The sequence below is a fragment of the Haemaphysalis longicornis genome, unplaced genomic scaffold, assembly GCF_048455015.1.
Source record: "Haemaphysalis longicornis isolate Haplotype H1 unplaced genomic scaffold, Haemaphysalis longicornis Haplotype H1 scaffold_5, whole genome shotgun sequence".
In the NCBI taxonomy this organism is placed as follows: Eukaryota; Metazoa; Arthropoda; class Arachnida; order Ixodida; family Ixodidae; genus Haemaphysalis; species Haemaphysalis longicornis.
The window spans coordinates 163,793,140-163,817,818 of NW_027526385.1; the positions used below are offsets into that span (position 1 = coordinate 163,793,140).

General features: G+C 48.0%; 1 protein-coding gene across 1 annotated transcript in view; it reads left to right on the forward strand.

Annotated features, from left to right (window-relative positions):
• The window catches only part of LOC144139987 (transmembrane channel-like protein 1), a 105,523-nt gene that overhangs the window by 56,288 nt on the left and 24,556 nt on the right, over positions 1–24,679 (forward strand). The window contains exons 14-20 of the mRNA XM_077672203.1: positions 369–497; positions 2,105–2,172; positions 4,496–4,732; positions 6,642–6,767; positions 8,875–8,953; positions 11,640–11,751; positions 17,172–17,360. Of these exons, the coding sequence (XP_077528329.1) occupies positions 369–497; positions 2,105–2,172; positions 4,496–4,732; positions 6,642–6,767; positions 8,875–8,953; positions 11,640–11,751; positions 17,172–17,360 (940 nt within the window). The remainder of the gene's footprint in view (positions 1–368; positions 498–2,104; positions 2,173–4,495; positions 4,733–6,641; positions 6,768–8,874; positions 8,954–11,639; positions 11,752–17,171; positions 17,361–24,679) is intronic.

Sequence of the window (24,679 nt, forward strand, 5' to 3'; positions counted from 1 at the left end):
TTAGTATCTGTACATGAAGTGATGTACATAAACACGTTCAATTGCAATTATCACAATCGCACTATCCACTCAAGGTAACCAGATGACTCCGTGACCACATAATTAGTGAAGGCTAATGGAGCTGTTGTTACACTGTCTGTGAAAAATAGATCGCACTTGCAAATTTTGCTGCAGAATTTTCATTTTAATTTCGGATGGTTGCTGTTTCGTACAATTTAATTTTGATTTCAGATTTGTAAAATTGCGTAAAGGAGAAAGTGATTTTATGTCCTGGGTAAAAACTGGCCTTTAATGAAGTAAGAAAGATAGAGCTGAGAGCTGTAGCTTGTCACCTTGGTGCCTAAACAATGCTTGCTGTCATGTTTCAGGAGATCGTTAAGATAACGGTGATGGACCTTGTGATGACGATAGGCTCAACCCTCCTCACCGACTTCATTCGAGCACTGGTTGTTCGATACCTGAACGACTGTTGGTGCTGGGATCTGGAACAAGGATTCGTGAGTACCTTGATTGAATGCTCAAGCGCATTATTAGTATCCAAGGAATCAAAACGTACCGCCTAAGTAAGCGACCAACTGCAGCCAGCGTCGCTTCCGTCTGCATACAAAGCTAGTGCCATGGTCAACGGCCTAACTTCTGGAACTACTACTTTTCTGAAGATATAACACCACCGCATAGATGCATTATGGCCCTTTCTAACCTCTATTTCATATGTGATCCCGTATCTTCCGGAATGAGCTTAAATCTATGGTGTCCAAGCTGTTGTGGATACTTTTGTACCTGTCCACGGCTGGCCCCTGCGTTTGCAACGCGATCCGGACCTGAACGAATCAGGCATAGTAGCACGTCAGTACTGGTATCACTTAATTCCTAACTCGAACAAGGCCATGTATTTTGGAGTCGCTGCTCTCGTAGTAGAAAAGCAACGTGAAAGCTGAGACCAAGGGCTTCAGGTCTGTTCAAGATAGACTTCAGGCTTTTTCTTTCGCTGCGTCGCATAATCGCCTGAGAAAAGGTAATCCTGGTAACAACATGCTGAAAGTATTCTCTAAAGGGTAGCTCCGAATACAGCTGTCTGGCTATTGAATCACTCGGAAAAAATAAGGACTTGGAGCTCAATATTGTCAAGTCATGGGAAAGACGAACACCGTTGTCTTTATCGTTTAACCATAAATAAGATAGATTGCGTATTTCTAACAGCATAGTGCATCATAGAGTGGACGCAATTCTACCTTACGTCGCAACCAAATTTGCTGAACGACCCTGAGAGGACACAATAAAAATAGTAAGGTAGAAGAAAGAAAAACAGTGAAAATTTGAAATAAGAAATTACCCTTATTGTAACTTCTATTTCATATGTGATCCTGTATCTTCCGGTATCCGCTTAAATCAACGGTCTCCAAACTTTTGTGGGAACTTTTGTACCGGTCCACGGCTGGCCCCAGCGGCTGCAACGCAATCCGGACTGACCGGACAATGTACTGGTCAATACGATTCTAGGAAGAACACTATATTAGGGTTTTACATGCATTGCGCATTTTTATTTTTACTCTTTTGCAATGTAGTGCAGCTGCACTAATTTTTTTGTAAACCTATATCATGATTTTACGTGCATTGCCCATTTTCTTAATTTTTACTATTTTGCAATGTAGTGCAGCCGCACTAATTTTTTTTTTGTATCCGCTCAACGGACGTGAATACGCACGGTGGCTCTTCAATGAGGATTTGTGTGATTTTATTGGACGCCATTTTGCCTATGTGTCATCGACATTTTTATCAGTGCCATGAACATTAAGGCGAAAAATGAGCTCGAAAAAACGTGATCAACTGAATGACTATCCACAATGCCGATAACAAATCAGGACATTCCCAATTCAAGCGCACTTCATTTTCCGTAAATGTACCGCAACGTAAATAAGTTCTATCCTCAGTTTCACTAACTTTAGGTGATTGATGTTGATAGCTAGTGTTTGCAAAATGAAGCAACTCCGAGGCGCTTGTTTTGCTTGAACAGAAGATACTTCCCCTGATTTTTCTGTAAGCCACGTAAAATACTAACTACCCCTTACCTTGTCGGTTGATCGCGTCATGTTTTCCATTTCAGCCTGGCTACGGTGACTTCAAGATCGCAGAAAACATCCTTCACTTGGTCTACAACCAAGGCATGGTGTGGTGAGATAAACTACCGACGATGCACAAACATCCACTGCATGCTGACGCTCGTTTGGTGTTCAAGGAAGCGTCCATGAATGCTTCTGCTTACTGGGGCGGTTAAAGCATATTCGAGATTATGTATTCGAATCTAGTCGGCTTGCACAAAACAAAAACACACTTTAGCGACGTTATTTCGCTCCCAGCACTTCTGCCACTTTGTAGTTAAGTATAGTGACGTTCCGCTACAGTGGACTGACTCCCTTTGAGGAGAGATGAAGCACTCGGAAATCCCTGAAGTGCGGGGGCTGAAGTGATTTAGTGTGTTACTCGTATTTGTGGCACAACACTAAGCTGTAAATAATAGTCAAGAAGCTCAGACATAAGCTATCTCCTGTTAGCGTACATCCGGTTGCATTGCAGACAGATACCTCGACCCTACATTTCCAGTCCCTTTTTGTATTCGTGCGCAATTATAGGTATCAGGACTATAATGCGGGAATTGGTTTCTCCGAGCATTGAACCTGGCAAGATATCTTCACCGTTCGTTTGTTCTTGTATTCTGGAAAATATACTGTTTTAGTTCATCTGGTGGCATGTGCCTCAATCAAATCATGGCCTGGGGTACCGAGAAATCCGCAGGGTAGGAGACGGCAACAGGCAGCACTGTGCGTTATGCAGTTTAACGACTCCTTCGAAGTTCGCACTTTAACGAAAAAACAATTATCATGATTAACGCTTGACATGCTCCACAGCATACAGATTTATGATCACGGTCCTTGTAGCCTTTAATTATGCCCCGCACCAACCAGCCAACTTTCTGTTTAAACTGCGCACCTTCCACACACACACACACACACACACACACACACACACACACACACACACACACACACACACACACACACACACACACACACACACACACACACGCACCTACGCACACGCACCCACTCACAAACACATGCACGCACACACACAGTCACCTAAGCACGCACACGCATGCGCACATATACATGCACACACGCATGCACGCACACTCACCCCCGCACGCACACACACCCCCGCACGTACACGCACACACACACACACACACACACACACACGCACGCACACACGTTCGCGCACACACACAGTTACATCGAATTCCCAGAATAAAAAGTAGTAACTAGGACAACGTAACACGAGACCTCAAGTCTTGGGCATAGTTTCATAAAACTTTATATAAACGCTAACGCCGCGTGCAAGATATCAAATGGCTTAAAAGGCAATTATGAAGCAAGTGCCTGTTCAGGTGATACAAAAAACTATCCTTCTTACCTTGAGGTAATTTGGAGTAACCGAATTTGGCTTGTAATACGTAAGACTGAGCACATTGTTCGAGTTGTACTCCTACCTCTCACGGGAAGGAAACAAGTCATCAGCCATACTGGGCTCTTTTGCTTTCCAGGTTTAGTAAAATTGCGTTACCATCGCTTTCGGGTTTCTGTCCGATTCCGAGGTTTTCCAATAATCTGCTTTACGGTGACGCTAGCAAACCCACACGCGTTACGCCCAGCGTTATTAGAGAGTTTTAGCCCTCCGTATGCTCCGTTCGTTCCGTTCGCACCGTGTTGATCGGGACCTGACTACGGCTGCGCGAACAGGCGGGGCGAGGTGAAAAACCCCAACATAACGAATGCGTGCTCATGGCGAGGGCCGGCCCGCGGAACTAATCCACCCTACCGGAGCGAATGCGAAAGTGCGCAGGCGGGTCTCGGTCAACGCGGTACTAACGGAAACGGCGGAGCATACCGACTGCTAAAACTCTCTATTATCCCTGTGTGCAACCAAACCGTAATGTACCGCCACTGTAATGGGGGCGGCATTAAGGGGAACTCAGCTGATCGGATTCCTATGGGACTGACTAAGTCATGACCCAATGGTTTACTCACCATCCTTCTCCAGTATGAAATGTTCCTCTCGGTTGCTTCCTTTGGAAATGTACTACTTCTGCTACTCAAACGAAAAAAAAATGGAACTCCCGCTTGGTAGACAAGGAGTGCAATCTGTGCAAACTAGCTGAACTAAAATGTGTTTCTTGTTTTTTTTTTCGTTTTTGTATTTAAGCACAGAGGTGAAATTTCTAAAATAAGCAAACTATAGGACGTTAGGTACAACTTCATGTACCTGTAAAACTTTTCCTATCAGAGCAGAATGGTTTTTAAACCCGTGGGTTATGAACCATAAAGTCCCATTGGAACGCGATCAGCTGAGCCCCCCTTATCCAAACTCTTTGTTTCCTTCACGTGGAGGTCGCTCACCTTGAAGTGCGTCCTGCTCTGTCGCCCCTTTCCCGACGCAGGATGGGCATGTTCTTCTCTCCCGGCCTGCCGGCCATCAACATGGTGAAGCTGTGCATCATGATGTACGTGCGCAGCTGGGCCGTGCTCACGTGCAACATCCCGCACGAGACGGTCTTCAAGACGTCCTCCAACAACTTCTACTTCATGCTGCTCCTCATCATGCTCTTCGTGTGCACGCTGCCCGTCGGCTACGCCATGGTGTGGCTAGAGCCCTCCTGGCACTGCGGCCCTTTCAGGTGGGCGAGCAGGAAAAGGCGACGGGCGACGACCTCCTATAGCGGTGCGGAAGGCTCTGCATTTTTTGTCCGGCTGGAACGGCCGACTAAATAATGACTCACCCCTAACAGTCGCGCACGCCGTCGGGAGAGTATGCACCATTATTTCGTGTTTTACTGATTCCTAGGACAGAAGAATCAAGCACATTTTTTTTTATTTGCCTAGGCTATTGAGGCAGAATAGCGGTGCTCTTTCAGCAGTTGTGTGAAAGTACGGCAATAGTGTCCCAAGCGAAGCACTAGATGGCGATGGGTGCACACAGGAAATGTCGGCTCGTTTGTACCCACAAGGGGAGGGAATCTCGCATCCTGGTGTGGTCGCTGTCTGCTGCTGAAGTTACATGTGCGTACACACCAAGAGAGACGTATCGCAGCTTTAATTGCGAAAGTGCGCTACGAAACTGCCCCGTGTGACTATGGTAGTCTCATAACGGCAGGTGTATATTTAAAAAAAAAAACGTGCCACAGTCCTAATTTAGAAAGCAGAAATTTCGCACGATGAAAACGGCTCTAACGGCTGTAGTATCGCAAAACACACGCCAGGTTTGCTCCCTTCATTGCAACAAATAAGCAGGAAGTACTGTTGTACGACTAATAATGTGGTGCGGCCACTTTCCGAGCAGTTCCGGCAGTCTTGTGGTAATCAGTGCACAGGGACGTAAAACGAGACTAAACGCGCATTTCCTCCGACAAATGACGGAATGTGTCACCAAGCAAACAATTAAACCCACTTTCCCCCAGTGTGAAGTCTGCTGAAATAGCGAAGCTGGGGTTCTCTTGGGTCGGCTCGAACGTCAACGGGCACTTGTCCTAGAACGGCAGCGCCGCCGGCGCGCAAACTCTACGGTTCGCGCAAACGAGTCGGGAGATAAACGTCAGCGGATGGAGGCTTCCTCTCCCATCAAGAGGCAGAGGAGCCCGCTGATTATGATGATGATGATTGACATTGGTTTCCCCTTTGAATCGGAGTGATGACGTGTCACCTTTCCAGAAAAAAACTAATATGCCTATGTTTTATACTCTTCGTTTGATACTAACACTGCTTAGGGGAGGCACAAGAAGCTTATTAGGCACAAAGTACTTTTTTTCATGTTAAAGGTGGTAACTGTCCTAGGCAATATTCCCCTCTCTGCTTTTCGTCCCCCAGCATTCTAATCTTCTTTTCGTCGCCTCGACAGCCTTGAAGTTAACTTCCTCTGTGCTACCCTTAAATCCTAGGGCTTCTGGAAGCCGAATATTTCCCTCGCGTACATTTGGATGGATACCCTCGCATTCCAACACTATATGTGCCGCATAGTTTCTGTTTCTTTTCCGCAGTCCACGCAGACCCCATCCTTTTGTGAATATTACCCCACGAAGCTCTTAGTTCGCAAGCAATTTGCTCTAGCCTCAAAAAGCAAAGCAAAGCACTGCCCTGTCAATTATCATAGAAATTGTCCTTTCTGATGTCCAATTTCTCAGCCCTGTACATCTCTAACGAGTAGCTTCCATTTCTTCTCTCCATTTATTATCATCACTGCGCCCTCTATCGGTGGGTCTGGGAACCGGTTTCTGCGCGGCCGCCGGTGGGTATGGTGACTTCCTTCTATTCCTGCGTGACGCAGGACCTACAGCAGACGGACAAACAGGCTCGTCCTACAGCGGCCCCGCTGTTAAAATGAGAACTGTGGCAATGCTATGTTTCTTTGGTTTTCAAAAGTGCAGTTTAAATTACAGTGGTTTAGTGTGAAATTTTCCGCCTTCGCGTGTCAGTCTTGGTGCCTCTTCGTGAGACCCTGTGACAGCCATGTACGCACATCCGGGCTTCACGTACTGGACCAAACTTTATAAGCCCATGACCTTCACGCTTTTTTTATTTTGTACTTTTCAGCACTTACGAACGTGCGTACCAGGTTTTCACCTTATACTTGACAAACACCTTACCATCCTGGATGAACGTCATCATTGAGTATCTGACGTCAACGGCCGTTGTGATTCCCCTTATACTCCTGCTGATGTAAGTTATTCTCTGTCTCCAGGTGGTAGTTTGTGTATCGTGGGTTCATACATTTTTTGTCATGTGTTCCTGTTAACGGATCAGTTGGCCTGGTTTCCTTGAGGTAACTATTTTACTAGTGCGCGTGCGCGCGCGCGTGCCGATGTGGCCTGTATGTGAGCAAGAAATACAAAGAGTGGGTAGCTTCACTGGTGCTCCCGTACCCTCCTTTCGGCAACGAAAAGAGCGTCAGTGGGGGCGCATCAATGTTGCTAGATAGGCCTAGCAAGGTTGAACCCAAACAACGCACGTGTCCATCATGTGGCATGTACAGTCTTTGCCAAAATTTCTGAAGCCACGCCAAAGGTTTCCGGTCCGAAATAAATCACAGGAAAAACTTTGAAGTGTACACCACCAAAATATTTTACGACAATAAGAAACGAAAATGTCTCCTTTAGCTTTCTGACATAAAACGCTTCGGCCTTGCTCCAGAGGGTAGGTAGGTCTGTAGTTTTTTTTTTGTGTGTGTGACCTGCGCACTTTTGGCATGGCCTAGAAATTTTTCCCGAATAGAGTATGTCCCGTTCTATACGTTGCCACAGTTCAACGCTGATTCGATTTGCTTAAACGCCTGTGCAGAGAATGATAAATGTCTCGCCAGTAGTCAAACTGCGTGTTTCAATTGGTTGCTTTCTTAATTAAATAGATTACAACAGCTACCAGAATGAGCTACCAATAGAAGGCCGCACACAGGCCTCTTCCTTTCATGGTATAACTACAGTGCGTGGCGCCGTGTTGTTTATCTTCCTTTTGGGTCTTGTCCTGCTCGCTGTACTTACAGCATTAACACGTACCAACGTGCCCAACCAGCCACCTCACTTCCTTTTCCTTCCCCAAACGCTGGGGCACACCATCAGGGTGTCGTGCACAGCCGCTTGCCGCCCTCTTTTCTCTTCTTGAACCGCCTTCGCCCTTCCATATTTACGTGTTGCGAGCGACGTGCGGTAGACGAGACTGGTAGACCAGAAAGAACGCTTGAGCAAGCAGCAGGCCTCGAATGCCGGCGTCTCATTGCGCGCATGCAGAGAGAGAGAGAGAGAGAGAGAGACAGAGAGAGAGAGAGAGAGAGAGAGAGAGAGAGAGAGAGAGAGAATAAGATTTATTTAATTCAGATTTCCTTCAATGTGCAAACCTGGCTGTCGTTGATATTAGTTCAGCGACGACCGAGACAGCTATTGCGATACGGGAGGTCAGTTGTTTCCTGCTCAGCCGTGGTAATTAACGGATGTGGATTTGGACGGCACGCCCACATTATGTGGGATAAGGTGGCTGGGGCAGGGCAAATGGTGCAGTTCGGGGATGGGGCTTGCTTCTGGGCGGATTGGGTGCAGGCGGGTAAAGTGTTAGCGCCTTCGCTACAATGGATTGGCAGTGTGTGAGTCGGGTCACAGTGTCCGCGTGCGGGTGTGTCACTTTAAGACTGAATGGGTGGGCACCACCATGGTCAGGAACTCTCTCCGATTTCAAAGTGCGTAAATACTGCAAATGAATCTCAGTCAATTGCTCACAAAAAAATAGTATTCAGGCTGGATTCCTAAACATCATCTATTGTACTTCAATATACAGGTGCCGTCAAAAGTAATTGGAACACGGTCTAGTAAATTTAGAGGAATTTCTTCTTCCTGAAACTGCCTGGCTGCATTGGTGTGCTTTTAAAGGAGTACAGTGGAAGCTTGGGCGTGTTGCTAATTCATTTTGGAAAAAGGGTTCACAGAGCGGGAGACGAGGACGTTTAAAGAAGTCCTCCCTAATAGGAAAAGCTTCCTGTAAACCGGTAATGGCTGTCATAAAGTCAGTTAGACAAATATATTGTGATATTCATAAATCGTTGTTCCAATTGCTTATGACTGCACCTGTGCGTTCTAAAAGTGCGTGCTGGAGCTGGAGCTCGACTTGCAGCCTCAACTGGAGCAATAGCAATGCGCCTAGTAGCTCGACCTAGCTAACAAGGCCACAGTTATACCCTGGTCGTTTGAGCTGCCCGAAGCTTAAACATGCTTACTGAAGACTGCAACTCTGCAGTGCTTGTAAAACGTTGCCCAAATGTGTGCCTCTGTTTTACCCCTAGACTCATTATATACTACCTGGTCTCGCTGACGGGGTCCCTCAGAGAATCAAACAATGACCTGAAACTGCAGCTCCGAAGGGTACGTGTAAAAAAAAAATTGAATGCAGCTTGTTGCTTCTTTCGCGCCAAAAGCATATAACCTGCATTGTGGAATGATTTCGCCCAACGTGCTTGTTCCTGACGTTGCGTGAATCCTTCAATAGTCTCCTTCAAGGAGCCGTGAAAACAAAATACAACTTTGGTTCATTAAAAAGGCTGCTTTGTCTTGAAAGCAATGATTCCAGCTTTTTTGCAAACTTCAACAAGGCAATCGAGAATAGGAAAAACAGCGCAGAGGACTGGTCAAGGATGAACAGCAGGACGAAGCGCTGACTAACAACCGAATGCTTTATTTCCGTAAACGGTTTTATTGAGGCATGAAGAAAGGGAGGAGGTAGGAGCACGAACAAGCGAAAGCTTGCAAACTTTAGCGAGGGGATCGGACAGATATCTTATTTCTTTTGATAGTACGGCCAATGACGGAGCGCTCACGTAAGGCGATGTATTGATGATCGCTTGCACGAGCATGCGAACACACGAAAGGGCGTCCGTAACAGTCATCTTTCCGCTCACTGTAAAAAATGCGCATGCAAACCTGTGTTCAAGAACTGTGAAATTTTCAAGAGATACAGGGACCAACGTACTCACGAAATTTACGAGGCGCACCGCATTCATGAACGCGGTGACACGTGCGTGAGCGCTCTGTCATTTGCCCTACCATCAAAAGAAATGAGATATCTGTCCGATCCCCTCGCTAAAGTTTGCAAGCTTTTGCTTGTTCGTGCTCCCACCTCCCTCCTTTCTTCATGTCTTAATAAAACCGTTCACGGAAATAAAGCATTTGGTTGTTAGTCAGCGCTTCGTCCTGCTGTTCGTCCTAGTCCCTTTCGGCAATGGCCTAATTAGTGCTTCATCATGGCCGCCATGGGAGCAGTCGATTTCACACAACCGGATGAACTGCTTCCGCTCAATGACTACACTGTTAATTATTGATAGTTACGCTGGGTAGTCAGTGAGCGGAAGCGGTTGGTCCGGGTGGGTAAAATCAAGACAGACTGATCACTTGCAGTTGCGAAACGACACCAGCGAGGATTGCTGTACTGGATGGGAATCTGTCTTGATTTTAACACAACCGGCAAAACCGTTTCCACTCACTGACTAGCCAGCGTCGCTATCAATAACTAACAGTGACTCTGGCTTGTCAGTGACCGGAAGCCGTCCGGCCGATTAGGGTGCTCCCATGGCGGCCATGATGGAACACTAATTCGACTATTGCTGTCCCATCCTTCGCGATGTTTTTGCTGTTCTTGAATATGTACCAACCAGCCCAAATGTTTACCTTGTTGAAGTAATCGAGGTATTAGCGGAAATAGATGCAACAGTAGCGACTCCCGCCTACTTCCCGGCGATATCTCGATGACGTCACAGAACCTTGTTTGTGCGATAGGCGGACGCCGAGCTAAACCACCGCCAAGAAACATGACTGAGCAATTGTAGTTTTCGTTGATCGTATCAATTGAATGCTAACGTGCAGTGAACACACTGACAGCCATTTTAGTGCTAGCATATATTACGTCACTCCTGTCCATACCACTTTACTGTAGCGCCAATTTTTAAAAAGTTGCAATATTTGTTGCACTATTTTTGTTAAAAAAAAACGACTTTCGTGGCTGAGATGAAGCTGGCTGAGTTATTCATACCTAGTTCTTTCAATCTGAACAAAAGTTGTATTTTGTCTTCATGGCTCCTTTGAGACATGTGAGTAATTGATGCGGGAGACGGCCTCTAAATTGGTATATTTGTCGTTTAAGTATTCCCGTTGCAGCACGTGTCTTCAGTAACGTGAAAGAAAAATGTGCGCTTAAAGCAGAGCTGTTGTCTGTTGGTGAGGAGAACGATGTGTTTGCGTTGGCTTGCGTGCGTGCGCATGCGCATGTGACTGCAGTGAGAGGGAGACTGGTACACTTCGAAGGCTGCTTTGGTAGCGCTATTACCAAGTGTCACCAACTCATCTCCTCATTATCTCAAATTTCCTAGAAACGTCAACACAAAGATAGAGGCCGGTGCTTTTGATTGGTCATTAATATTGCGCAATGACATGTAAGGCAAAAAGTAGGCTGATTCATACAGTTTCATACTAATATGACTAGAGGAAAAACTGGCGTCACTCTCTAGAGGAGCCGCGCTTCAGCGAGCGTTATTTCAGTCAAGTACCGCGGGTAGACCCGTTCCACTTGTCTTTGGCATGGCTCATAAACAGGCTCAAAAGTTGCCTCTGGCTTCATAAAAGCAACAATATTACCGTAAAACATTATTGAAATTTGTTTTGTTGTTATAAAATTGATGTTCCAAAAAGGTTTAGTTTTCAGTGATTATTTACAAGCTTCATGCTAGATGAACAAGAAAAAAAGTCGCACTTTGTTGTTGATTTTGGCATCGATACAAAAAAGAAGTCACAAGGCTAGCTAAGCCAAGTAGACGAGGAACGTCGCTAGCTGCAATGGTGGCGCCCATGACCGCCCGCGATTGCAGTGGCAGATTTCCCTTTAGTATATACTAGTAAGAAACTATGGCTGATTAGTCATTAGGTAAATATGGCGACTGGTGGCACACTTCGTGTTGCACGAAATGTGCCTGCGTAGGAGCAGCAGTCCTGCTTCGTCATTAAATATGGCTACCAGTGCATCATCATGGATTGTGCGAGTGATCTTCTTGCTGACTTGCAGGAAAAGGACACGGAAACGAAGCCCGAGAAGAAAGAGCAGAAGGAGGAGAAAACGTTACCCGCCCCGATCACCACTGTTACGGTGACAGAGGTGCCCCCTACCGAATCCGAAGGTATACGCTCCGCACATGGCTGTGGTCACAAACTTGTGCGCCGACAATTCGCAACTTGATAGCGTCGGCGCACGCAAATGAAAGCAGCCGTTATAAGTATTGTGGTTACAACACTCTGCTGCGCAAAAGGGGTAGTTTCCAGCTGTTACGTAAATAATTGGCCGGCTTTATAACGCAGGTGGTAAGCGAACGGTGTCAGAAGGTCGCGTTGTGTGGACTGATTCGACTGTGTCCACGAAAAATCCCGGGCCGCGTCTCCACTAACGTGAAACCTGGGGAGGGGCGGAGCATGAAGTGTATTCATGGCGCCTTGGCGTTTTTGCCAACGGAGAGGAAACCGTTGGCGGGTAAAGCTTTACTGTAAAAGTCTCTTGTCTTTGAAGCACGAAGCTCTCTAGCTCGAGTGTACCGGTGTTCTTTTAGTACCCGTCACGTTCTAGCGCGAGGCGTAAACGGCTTTCCCTGTGTTTTAGTACCGTGACTATAATGAGGCGACGATTACGACGACGACAGGAGACGCCAACAGCTTCAGCCCCTAAGAAATCCACGACGCCTGCCGGTGCCTCCATGGCCTCCAGCAATGAACCCATCAAATGATGAGAACCTGCTAGGTGTGTCACTTGGAGGAGAGGCGCGCGATTTGAAATCGCGGTGGGATACACGAGCGTGCATGGCGTGAAATGATTGAGCTGTTCGCATAGCACAGAGTTGCCAGCTTTACACCTCCATTGTACGCATAGATAGATATGTCGCGATCCGATGCAGCGCAGTTCACGCGTGCTGCTTGTATAAGAAAGTACCTGTGCAAAGTAGCAAGAAACTGGACATACTTGTTGAACAAAATCAACGGCACCAAAACGTGAGTTCTGTAGCAGCCAATTTACGAGCAGAGGAAGTTCGTGCACACGAACGATATGATTCGCGCTCTGACAGCAGATCTACATCTGGTGCTGGCTAGGCTAACGCGCCTTGTCCTCGTAAGTTAGAGACCTGCATGACTCACTTTTATACCGCAATATGCTAAAAGCGAAGCCCCTTCACTATTAGGGGCGAAGCCCCTCAAGGGCTGGGGCCATTGGCGTCTCCTGTAGTCGTCGTCCTTATCGTCGTCGTCGTAATCGTCGTCTCATGTAGTCACGGTACTAAAACACCGGGAAAGTCGATTACGCCGCGCGCTCTAGAACGTAACGCTTACTAAAAAAACACCGGGACACTCGTTTACGCCTATCGCTAGAGAGCTTCGTGCTTCAAAGACGAGTCCTTTGCAACAAAGCTGTATACCTCTAACCCCCAACGGTTCCATCTCCGTTGGAAAAAACGCAAAGGCGCCAAGAATACACTCATACACTGCATGCTTCGCCCCTCGCCAGGTTTCACGTTAGTGGAGATGACCCGAGATTTTTTAAAATTAGTTTGTACTCATCGTGTATGCCGTGTGCGTTCCACATGTGCCCAAAGATTTGCCTTCCACGCGTCAATGGGGAGGGTAGCCCCAGAGCCATCGGCTGCGTCTGCCGCATCGACGGCAAGACTTCCATCCTGTTGCGCACAGCCCGCTACCCCTGCATGCTAGCGTTACGTTTGCATCAGCGCAGCTGGCGTGAAAGTGCCTCCCTATACCGACCTGCCCTTCGCAGCAGAATGATCCTCGGGAGCTCTGCCCTCGGTCGTTTGCACCCCGCCAGTGGAACAAGCAGCGCCAGGTCCTTCGGCCGTGAGGCGAGACGAGAGAAGCGGAATTCCCACGACGGTCGAGGAGGGCGCCGGTGGCGGACGCATAGTGACGTTTTAAAGCGTCAGAGGATGGTCCAGCCCGGTAACACATCTACACCCGCGGGAAAACTGACGGACGACATCACGGAGGGAGCGAGGCGATTCTCGATTCCGCCGCCACCTGGAAAAGCGCCTGTCTGTGCTTCACAATGTGGGTTCCCACCTCGCTGATCTCGAGTAATATCCAGGCAGCTCCGCGGATTTTAAAATGACGCTTGCAAGGTTCCAGTAGGGAGCGAGAGCTTACCCGCAACGGCACTCGTCGTCGCCGCCGGCCTGTGGCCTGCTGCGGGGCGGCGGCGGAATTGAAAGTCGCCTTGTTCCTCCACACTGCTGTCTGCAGTTTTTTCGGCGGGTGTAGATCTGTCAACCGGCTGGAGCATCCGCCGACGTTTTAAAGCGTCACATATCTATCCGCCTGCGGCGCCCTCTGCGTCCGTCGTGGGAATTCCTCTTTAGGCGACGGACTAAGACAGCGGCCACCTAGGGCTTACAGGGTGCGTGGAGACTGCATCGCACCGAATCTGAGTACACAGCCGTCCTGTGTACAGTTTTTGCACTGGACTGAGAATTAACGCGCATTTGGTGACTTCACCTGCGAGCTCATTCTTTATCACCTTGAGCCAACCCAGCCCTCAGCAGCGCCCTCAGCATGACCCCACGAAGTGGAACTCCAGGTTCGGTACCCAACGTCAGGGTTTCCAGGTCTGGCGATTTGTCGCCACACTGGCGACTTTTCTAGACTCGTGATGACGGGAATCTCAGTGTGGCGTTGTGGCTACTTTCTGGCTCCTTCAACCATTGGTGATTTCATATATTTGCGGGCCCTTCTGACGCCCCACTTTCCACAAAATGGGCCTTATATGACCGTTCGGTGCATTGCAATCACCCCGGGTAAACTGAACAAACAGAACAGAGAAAACTTTTAGTGATCTGGCAAAGTAAAGAATAGGCCCCAACGAATCAGTCACTCAAACACACCATCACACGGCGCTACTTACCGGCACAAAAATAAATTGGCAGTCTTTATACTATTTTGCACCTAGTGTCGCTTGAATAGCATACAATTCATTCAGGCAACGCCGTCGGTTTAAAGAGTAATGATTCAGTAGTTTACGGGAACTTGAGATTTCATGCAGAGTGCTGGGTACTGTGTCTAGACTTTGCCAGATCACTGTCATCTGACTAAAAGTTTGCTCTGTGCTGTTTGTTCAGTTTGCCTTGACGATTGAAATGCACCGAACGGTCATATTAAGGCCCATTTTGTGGAAAGCGGAGCGTGGGAAGGGCCCGCAAACATATAAAATCACCAATGCTCAAAGAAGCAAGAAAGTAACCGAGTCGCCACACTGAAATTCCCGTCGCCACGACTCCCGAAATGTCGCCAGTTTCGTGACAAATCGCCACACCAGGCACCTCCGGCTGGTGCTGACGCTAATCGGGAAAATGCTTTAAAGCGAAGCTTTCTATGATTCAGTGAGTGTCCGGCGCATGGCGAAACGCACTGCAGGAGGTTCTTTTACAAACCCCGGGTAGCCCAGTTTGCCACCGCAGCGATGCAGTAGCCGACCTCCACCACTTGCTGTGGTCCTGCCTCGCCTTTGACGACGATGTGACATTTTTCGGCGAAGGGCCTCCGCGTAGACGACGGATCCGCTTACACCGTATTAATACACAGTAAATGAAAACAAGCCATATGGGAGGTTTCATTGGGTGTATATTCCGCTAAATCCTCCAGAAGTACAGTTTACTCCGTACTGCGGAGTGTATAAAGTACTATACGCCTAAACACTCCATCAAGCAAGTGACGGGGTAAATGCGAAGGCATAACATGCCATTGCTCCCACCGAGGACGGAGTTAAGCACATAACCTCCAAAAAAGAGCGCTAGCTGAGGAGATTCATGCCAGGAAAAGCTCCGTGTATGAGCGGAGTTAAAGGGCGAGCCTCTCGCGAGATCTCGGCACAAATGAGGGGGCAGTCGTCAAGATGGTTGCTGCTCCCGGTGGACGTGCAGCGAGACATCGAGCTCCGATGTAGAAAAACTGGCCTGTCGCGTGCATTTTCTAAAAAGTGACGACCTGGACGTTTAGAAGGCATGCAAGAAAGGAATGTATCAGCAACATCAACCAAGACTGTTCCCGACGCATTGTGTGGTGCGCGCGTTCGCTTCACGTTGGTGGAATGTAGCGGTGCGTGCTGGAGCACGAACAGGATACTTCAAGTGACGATCGGACCAACAACCAGCGTAGGACTCGTCGACGCATAAAATTGTTGAGCTGTGAAAGCGACCAATCTACCTACACAGCAAGGGGGATATCGAAAACGGTAGGGAAGCTTCCTGGCCTTACTTCGGTACGAAGTGCAGGTCAGGAAGCTGATAATATGAGCATTTTCATGTTCATATTGTCAGCTTTCGTTATCATCGACTCTTACCCCCTCATCTATGCCCTGAGGTAAAATAAACGGTCTAAAAAATAAACTGACGATTACTATGCTCCATAATGCAAAATTTATGCGCAGCGCGAACTGCAGTCTTCTTGGTCACGGAGCAGATCTGTTGTGTCTCAGGAAGGGATCGCGTGATCACCGAACTCACGGCGGCGTGCGCTACTGTGCTGATATTTCACAGCGCATGGCCGCCGCCGGCGAGCACGTTGCGGCAAATCGTGTTTGAACCTCCCCCGCCTACGTCACGTGGTTCGGATGAGCCACGCTCGGAGGAGTAGCTTCTGCCGAGAGTGTAAGGATGAGGCAGTGAGAGAGATGACGCCATAGCAGCGCGTGCCACGCTCCCCCTCACACAATCGGCACACTTTCCTCCGCCGTTTTCGTACTGTCTTCGATCGCGCAGTTGTACGCAACGCCGAAGCCGTCGCCATCACTCTAGTAGCGGCCGCCAAATTGCACGCGCATTGAAAAAAGCTTCTCTAGCGATGGCCCCGGGTTAAGTTCAGGATAATTGAAACGCGAAGCTTCCTCTGGTAGAAAGCCTGTCTTCAAAGTCCAAAGCCAAAGTCTGAAATCAAAATCGTTACGTCCAGAACGCACTGCAACAAAGCCAACTTACACAATGCGTCTGCGCAAAGGAACACCAGGCGTCTCAAAAGAAAACAACACTTCCCGTGGTCGAATCGAACCAGGGTATACCTTGCATTATGAAGCCGACGTCTAGCAAATTGCGCTTTTTCCGGCACGGTCGAAGTAAAGCCGTTACATCAAGGACAGGGCCACCTAGGCGGCGGACGAGAGCAGTATGGAGGGGCTTTAGGTCGAAGCAGTCTGGATTTTGGACTTTCAGTCAGGTTGAGTGCAAGAAAGCTTCTTGTTTTAACCATCTTTGTTTTACGAAATCGGCTTTTATTTTTTAGCTGACCCAGGAGAGCGGTCTTTACAGACTTCGGTTGTGTATACATATCCAGTTTACTTCCTAAATGACCGTAGACCACGAACCCTCTTTTGATTCCATATCATAGCTTTTTTTATAAACAGCGGTGCGCGCGAATTGCACAGAAAACGCAAGAAATAACCTGCAACATCAGCCCACTTTGTGCTCTGATATATTGTTCCCGTTTTACTATTGCTCTTTCGGTATGCTGGCGTTGCAGCTAAGGCTAACGTATACGGACTCTGTTTCCGCGCTTACAGCGCCCAAGGTGGACACCAGTATCGAGCGGACGGCGGAGATCCTGAACAAGTGGAACACGGCTCGCCGGATGACGTCCAGCTTCCCGTCGAAGCTGAAGGCCGCCGCGTTGCTCTCCGCGGCTGCGGATCGGGAGCGTGCCCAGGACAGCCCAACCAAAAAGCACGGAGGCTCCGATACGCCGTCCACCGGCAAGTGACGTCGCCCAGTTTCTGCTCTCGGATCAATATCAAAGCGAAAGCTTTCTTAGTGGGACAGCGGGGGCGTTCTGTCAAAAAACTGTAATGCATTTCCCCATAGACCGGTTGGTCGACCAAAAGCCTAGGCTTTGACAATATGTCTAGACACCCGGAGCCTGTGTGAACCTGAGATTCCGTTGTGTCGACACAGTTACATGAAAATCGCGAAAAAGGAACGGTTCTAGAGACAACAATGTATGCATCGACTGTGAAGAAGGAGTGCAATAGTCTCATCTCTTCATCTCATAAACAAAGCATAGTTTTCATTTGGATCATTCGTAGATTAGAGACAGAGGGAGAGAGACAGAGAAATATTTTTATTTCTCCAGCAGAGGCTGATGTGCGGCCCTCGCTCCTTGGAAGGCGTCCCTAGTCCGGAATGCCTTGACTTCGGCTGGCCGTCCGTGCTCGGGTCACCAACTTAAGAGGGTTCAGCAGTTCGGCGCCAACTCAGATTCGCTCTTTTTCGCTTCATAGATGGCGTCACGTACCGCCCCCAAAAAGCTGCGTCAGGTAGTTGCAATCTAGCAGTGTAAAAACAACCAGGGCACCGAAGCACGCTTTATTCCGCCGCACGAAAGAAAATATAGCTCCGATGACGGCATGCATCGGTCGTGCGATGACACGAGCGTTCCCTGATACGACCGAAGATCGTGGCGAAGAATGTCAGATATCAGTACGGAATGAATACCGGCATGACTTGGCCCAGATGGTTCTTTTTGCGTTTTTGCATGCTGTTGTTTTTTCTAGAGAACACGAAGTCGGCGACTTGCAAAGAGGGCGAGGAGGGTGCTTCTCGTGGTGCGAATGAAAAGATACATTCATTTCCTGCGACCCCCAGATAAGGCCACTGCGTCTACGAAGGTGACAGAAAATGTATTTAGAGGTTTTCTAAACCTTTGGTATCAATCTACGTGCACAGGTAAGAACACAGAAATACGACAGCGCGTATACACAATTCACTTTCGCGCCAGCATAAACGGCGGCGGTTACATGGCTCCGACCGACAGAAGAGCATTGCAGCGAGCTACGGAAGCGGCAAGGGGTGCGTGTGGACCTACTGGGCTGCAGGCGTCCCTCAGCATTCGTTGTCAATCCTGCCGTTTGCGGGATAGAAGCTTGGTTCGCTGCACTTCTGCGGAAGCCTCGAAACGTGACTTCTTCTAGGAGAATTCTATCCCACTTATGCGTGTTAAATTACTGATTGATTGATTGATTGATTGATTGATTGATTGATTGATTGATTGATTGATTGATTGATTGATTGATTGATTGATTGATTGATTGATTGATTGATTGATTGATTGATTGATTGATTGATTGATTGATTGATTGATTGATTGATTGATTGATTGATTGATTGTGGGGTTTGACGCGCCGACGCAACGCAGGCGATGAGGCGCGCCGTAGTGGAGAGCTCCGGATTAATTTTGACCACCTGGGGATCTTTATCGTGCACCGTAATCGTGTTAAATTACTGCAGCGACGATTGCGAGTGTTACGCATGAAGAAAATCGCACCAATATCAGAGCAGAAACTGAAAACACATCTCTTGCGGGCGAGCAAATCACGCTGCGCCGCGTTGTGCTAGCGAAAACTACAGCTTTATCAGCCCTTCTAGGTGAAGAAGGGTGCCTAAAGTTTTCACCCGCCCCGCTTTTAACATGCAAACATATTTCTACTCTGAACAAATTTCTTCCTTAATATTTTCCGCAGTCGAGATAACATCATTTATAACATTTCCCGAATAGTGAAACAGCTTAGTTGGAATTTATTACCGCTGTATTGCTTTTTAAAAGTTTCGTACAATGCGACATGGGATTTGAAGTAAAAGTACACGACTGTACGTAGTATCGACGAAATAACATTTCGTCATAAAAAATCACCAGACAAGAAGAACTATCACTTTCCCGATCACACTATTATGCAAGCGGTTAAGCCCAATCTAAGCTACACACATAGTGGTTCGAAGGGTAGTAATTGTGGCCATTGCTGCGACGACTTGTGAGTTCTTGGACAATTCAATTTGGCTAGCTGCCCGGTTTTTTTAGCATGATAAGCGAAACGGGAAACGGGGTGTTGCGAATGGTATCCATCCATGGCTCTGCTTAGAACACTCTTTTATGACCTGTTCTTGCTCTACGTAACAATGGTGATTTCTCTCTTAGCTCGTTCTTTTTGTTCTTTTCCGCGAAATGTGTTTGGTGTACTAAGAGGTTCTATTTAGACGGCATTAAATCCTACGCAGCGCACTTATTTGAGGTGTTTTGTTGTATTGTTTATTTTTGTAAAGAAATAAAATTATTGTGACCATAAATATTACGGAACGACGAAAGCGCGTGTAACAAGTGCAATGCGTAGGTCACAGCTTAGGTAAACGTTACCGTGACGCTAAAGTCATATGCTATACATTGAGCTAAATGTGACTAACGAAATGTGATGCCGGTTTACTTAAATTATCGCACGTTTTAGGGGCGAACCTCCTTAAGGCGTGGGTCTGTCCATCCTCGACGTATGTATGTAGCCTCCTCTAGTTTAGTTCTTGGATTGTTTACTAGATGGCGTGGCTACCTCTAGTTTAGTTCTTGGATTGTTTACTAGATGGCGGTACTTGTATATGATGAAAAGATGCGCTTGGATTGTTTACTAGATCGCGTGGCTACCTCTAGTTTAGTTCTTGGATTGTTTACTAGATGGCGGGGAGCGTTGTAATAAAATCCGTTCGCTGTTGGCGCGCGCTCGGAGTCGCCCGATGGATAAGGCTGCAGATGTGCGAGCCCGCGAGGCAGAAGCGCTCCGTGAAGCTGCGCGACGCCGCCGCCAAGATCCTGCCGTACGAGAGCGGGAGGCCGAAGCGTGTCGTCTGGCTGCGCGACGACGCCGCCAAGATCCCAGCGTTCGAGAACGAGAGGCCCAAGCGTCACGGCAGCGGCGCGAGGACCCTGCCGTACGCGAAGCGGCACGGCTGCGGCGCGAAGAGGATCTCCAAAACGTCAGAGAACGGGAAGCGGCGAGAAAGCGCGCGTATCGGCAGGCAGACCCCGATGCAGTGAGAGCTCGTGAGGCGTCTGCAAAACGCATCAGGCGAGCTCAGCCCCAAGGTGCCGACGCGCGGTTTAAGCGAGACTTTCTAGACGTTACGTTCGGACACAGATGTAGTGAGCGAACTTTCACTGAAGAGTCACGGTTCTACCGATGATTTCCCCTCAGGAGCTTCGCCCACTCATCATCATTCACCCCGTGGATATGCTGTGGATTTTTTTTTCTCAATTTTTCATAATACGTCCACACTGCGTAAATTGAGTAGTGTACGTATGTACGTATGTGCATACGCAGGTATGTATGTATGTATGTATGTATGTATGTATGTATGTATGTATGTATGTATTTATGTATGTATGTATGTATGAATGAATGAATGAATGAATGAATGAATGAATGAATGAATGAATGAATGAATGAATGATCATCCTATCAAGGGCGTTTCCCGTGGAAGTACAACTGCTTTTATATTGCTCTGTCCGAATAACTCATTTACACTTAATTTCTTTATTTCATTCTTTCATAGCACTAGCGGTCTTCTGCTCTTTCTGTTCTCATTTCAGGGTAGTCATTCCGTTAACACGGTGGTCCAACGGTTATCCGTTTGGGCCAAAACATGCCCTCCCTTAGTTCACTTTCAGTGGTATATCCCCTCTCCCTCCCAAAGTAACCCAAGACGCTCATTCCCAATGTCGGATCGCTTTTTTATCATTATTGTTTCGGTGGCCACATGGGCCGACCGAAGATTGTTTTGGCGTAATAACGCCCTGACTAGGAACTTTGTAACCTAGAAATCCGGCTATCAGATGCTTTTCGGCTGTTCAGGTGCCCCTTGCCTCTGTTCGGGCTGAAGATAAAGCCCGGCGTGAGTGTGACAAGTACAGCTCCGAGTGACATGAGCTGCGCGGCGCTCAGCTTCCGCCCGGAGCCCTTTACGCACATCTGGTGAGCTTAGGTTCTGAGCGCTGTACCTCTACACGCAGTTACAATTTCGGAATTGCAATAATTGATTGATTGTAGGGTTTAACGCGCCGACGCAACGCAGGCGATGAGGCGCGCCGTAGTGGAGGGCTCCGGATTAATTTTGACCACCTGGGGATCTTTATCGTGCGCCGAAATCTCGTACACACGGGCGTTTTTGCTTTTCGCCTCCATCAGAAAAGCGACCGCCGCGGCCGGGAATCGAACCCGCGACCTCGTGCTCAGCAGCGCAAAATTGCAATAATCGATACGAGATGGACTCATGATCCTCTACAAGGTAATCGTTACAATCAAGCACCTAACTTAGTATAATTCAAACGGTGATTAACCAAGTCAAGTTACTTATTTCCATAAATAGCACTTGCCACCTGCCACGGCCCCTGATCACTTAGCGAAAAAAAAAACAGCTTTACTTCCAAAATCCTATTTAAAAAAAAACTTAATTAGTCTCGATGAAACACCCCGTTCCCGTGTACTCACACATTTCTTTTACCCATTCTTGATTGACTACCCTTGCTTATGTGTTGTCTCTGTATGTCTTATATTCCTCATTTACCCAGTGCCTCACCCGAGAAGGCACACCACTGTTCGTGAGCGCTTCAAATAAATAAATAAAACAGTGCGTGGTTGCACGCCTTGGCGGCCGTAAACGTAGCCATCTTCCTAAATAAACCAAACATTCCAGAAAACGGAAAAATTCAGCTAACAAAGAAGATTTTGCACGTATGTATGATCATTTATGAATATTTTTGGGCACTTTTTTTGCTGTGAAAGAGAAGGTTCAATGCTAATATGTACAGACAACGTAAAGAACAATGAATATTCAATTGTGCACTATTCGAAATCGACACGCCCGAAAAACTTTTAAAGCAATTGGTAAAAATTAATGTCCAGCAATGACCCCAGTAATTATCAGAAAATAACGTCAAAAACAAGAGTGAAACGTTCGGCTGATCAATACATAAGTTTGAAAGAAACCAGCGCATCAGGCGGAACACGAAGAGAACTTGACAAACACTTTCGCAAGTGTTTTTTATACTTCTCTTTCCGTCCTGTGTGATGCGTTCTTGCTTTCTTTCGAACCATGGAAAGACCCATGCAGATTAATTGAATGCCTGCCACGAACGCAAGATTTCTGTCACTTCCTGAAACTACCTTTCAACGTTCCGTTAACAATGTTTAAAAAAAAATAGACCGTTTACTGTAACAGATAACGCCAACTGGGCAGTCTCACGCATTGTCCAAGACTACATGACCCAGCGTTATCAATAGTCGCAGCGTTCACGTGGCTGCGACAGACGCGCGCCACAGCCAGCTAAGGCAGCGGCGAGATAACGCATATGCGCCTGCTGACGCTGTGACTACAAGGCGACTTCCGAACGTGGTGTACCATTTACGGGCATGAGGTCAACGCGGCCTGGACTGCGCTCGTGCGCTTTAAAAAAATTGAAATTTCGTGACTGTAACATGCTGCAGCCACACCTGGGATATAAGCGCGCGATAGTGGGGGGCTCCGGATGAATTACAACCTCCTGCAGATCGTTCTGCGAAATCTCGACACGAGGACGTTGTTCCTTCTCGCCTCCATCTGAAGAACGGCCGGGACGGCACCCGCATCCTCGCGGCGCTTTTGTCGCAGCCACGCAGTGACGGGTACCTGGACATATTGGTTTAGGCTGTCCGGTTGTGCACGGGTACTGCAGGGTTGCTATGGGAACCTTCCCGAGTGCTTGCTTTTCGCTTCTCTAAATCGCTAAATTTTGATTGATTGTAGGGTTTTATCGCGCCGACGCAACGCAGGCGGTGAGGCGCGCTGCAGTGGAGGGCTCCGGATTAATTTTGATCGCCTGGGGATCTTTAACGTGCGCCGAAATCTCGTACACACGGGCGTTTTTGCTTTTTGCCTCCATCAGAAAAGCGGCCGCCGCCGCCGGGAATCGAACCCGCGTCCTCGTGCTCAGCAGCGCAACGCCTTAGCCACTGAGCCACCGCGGCGGGTAAATTGCTAAATTTTGCGTTGCCGTTGTGTGATGACTGTAGCCTGGGTAGTTGTGTTTTTGTTGCCCGCAACCCTGAAATCACGGCGGTGTTCCACTGAGCAAGGGACGTCGCTATTCCTGTACACACGGGTGGTGCGCCTTAGCCACACTGTATTCGTATAGTTCCCCGACGTGGGACGGGCGTGCTGCATATCTTTCTATGAAGTATTGCAAGGTACAGGCAAGGCACGGAATTTGCTATCGAAATGATCAAGAATCTTTGAGTAGCACTCTGATTTATTCCGGACAGCCACGGTTATTCGTGAGTTATATGGACGTGGTAAACTGATTTCGCAATTCTAAAAGAAAAGTGTGAAGAATCTGCAGAAAATACAATGCAAGACAATTAATTGCATGAAATCGCGATGCTTCTTTGGCGTCAAATTTTCCTGGCATGCTTGCACCCCAAGTCACTTTGTATCAAAGTGACTCAGAGAACATCAAGAAACATCAAAGAGCTCTGCCTTGCACCTACGTGTGCCTTCGTGTTCATGTGCTTGCGTGTGAGCGAGTGTATCCGTACGTGTGTGCATGTCCGTGCCTGCGTGTGTTTGTGGGTGCGTCTGTGCATGTGCGCGGGTGCGTGCGTGCGTGCGCGCGTGTGTGTGTGTGTGTGTGTGTGTGTGTGTGTGTGTGCGTGTGTGCGTGCGTGTGTGTGCGTGCGTGCGTGCGTGCGTGCGTGCGTGCGTGAGTGAGTGCGTGCGTGCGTGCGTGAGTGCGTGCGCGCGCGTGCGTGCGTGCGTGCGTGCATGTGTGTGTGTGTGTGTAGGGGTGGGTGGGTGGGTGCGCGCTTTTGTGCGTTCGCGTGCGTGTGTGCATGCGTGTGCGCGCATGTGCGTGGATGCGCGTTTCTGTGCGTGTGCGTGTGCGCGTGCGTGTGTGTGTCTCCCTGTTTGTGCGTGTGTGTGAGAGCGGTAATTGTGAAGCGTGCCACCGGAATGAGGATGCGTCATCTTAGCAGTATCAGGTACATGCCCGCCCTGTAGACTGGGTGTTGTCAGATTCACGTGTGGTACTTACAAATGTATTTCCTGTGGGCGGAGTTATTGAAATGGGCTAAAAAATCTGAATGATTATGGGCACTGAATCTCGCCGCCCCAAGTGCGGATGAAAGGCGGAGAGTAAGCGATAAAAAAAAACATCAAAGAGCTGTGCATGGGGGCATACACAAAATAAGAAGCAATGTGTGATATCTCGAAAAGAAACAAA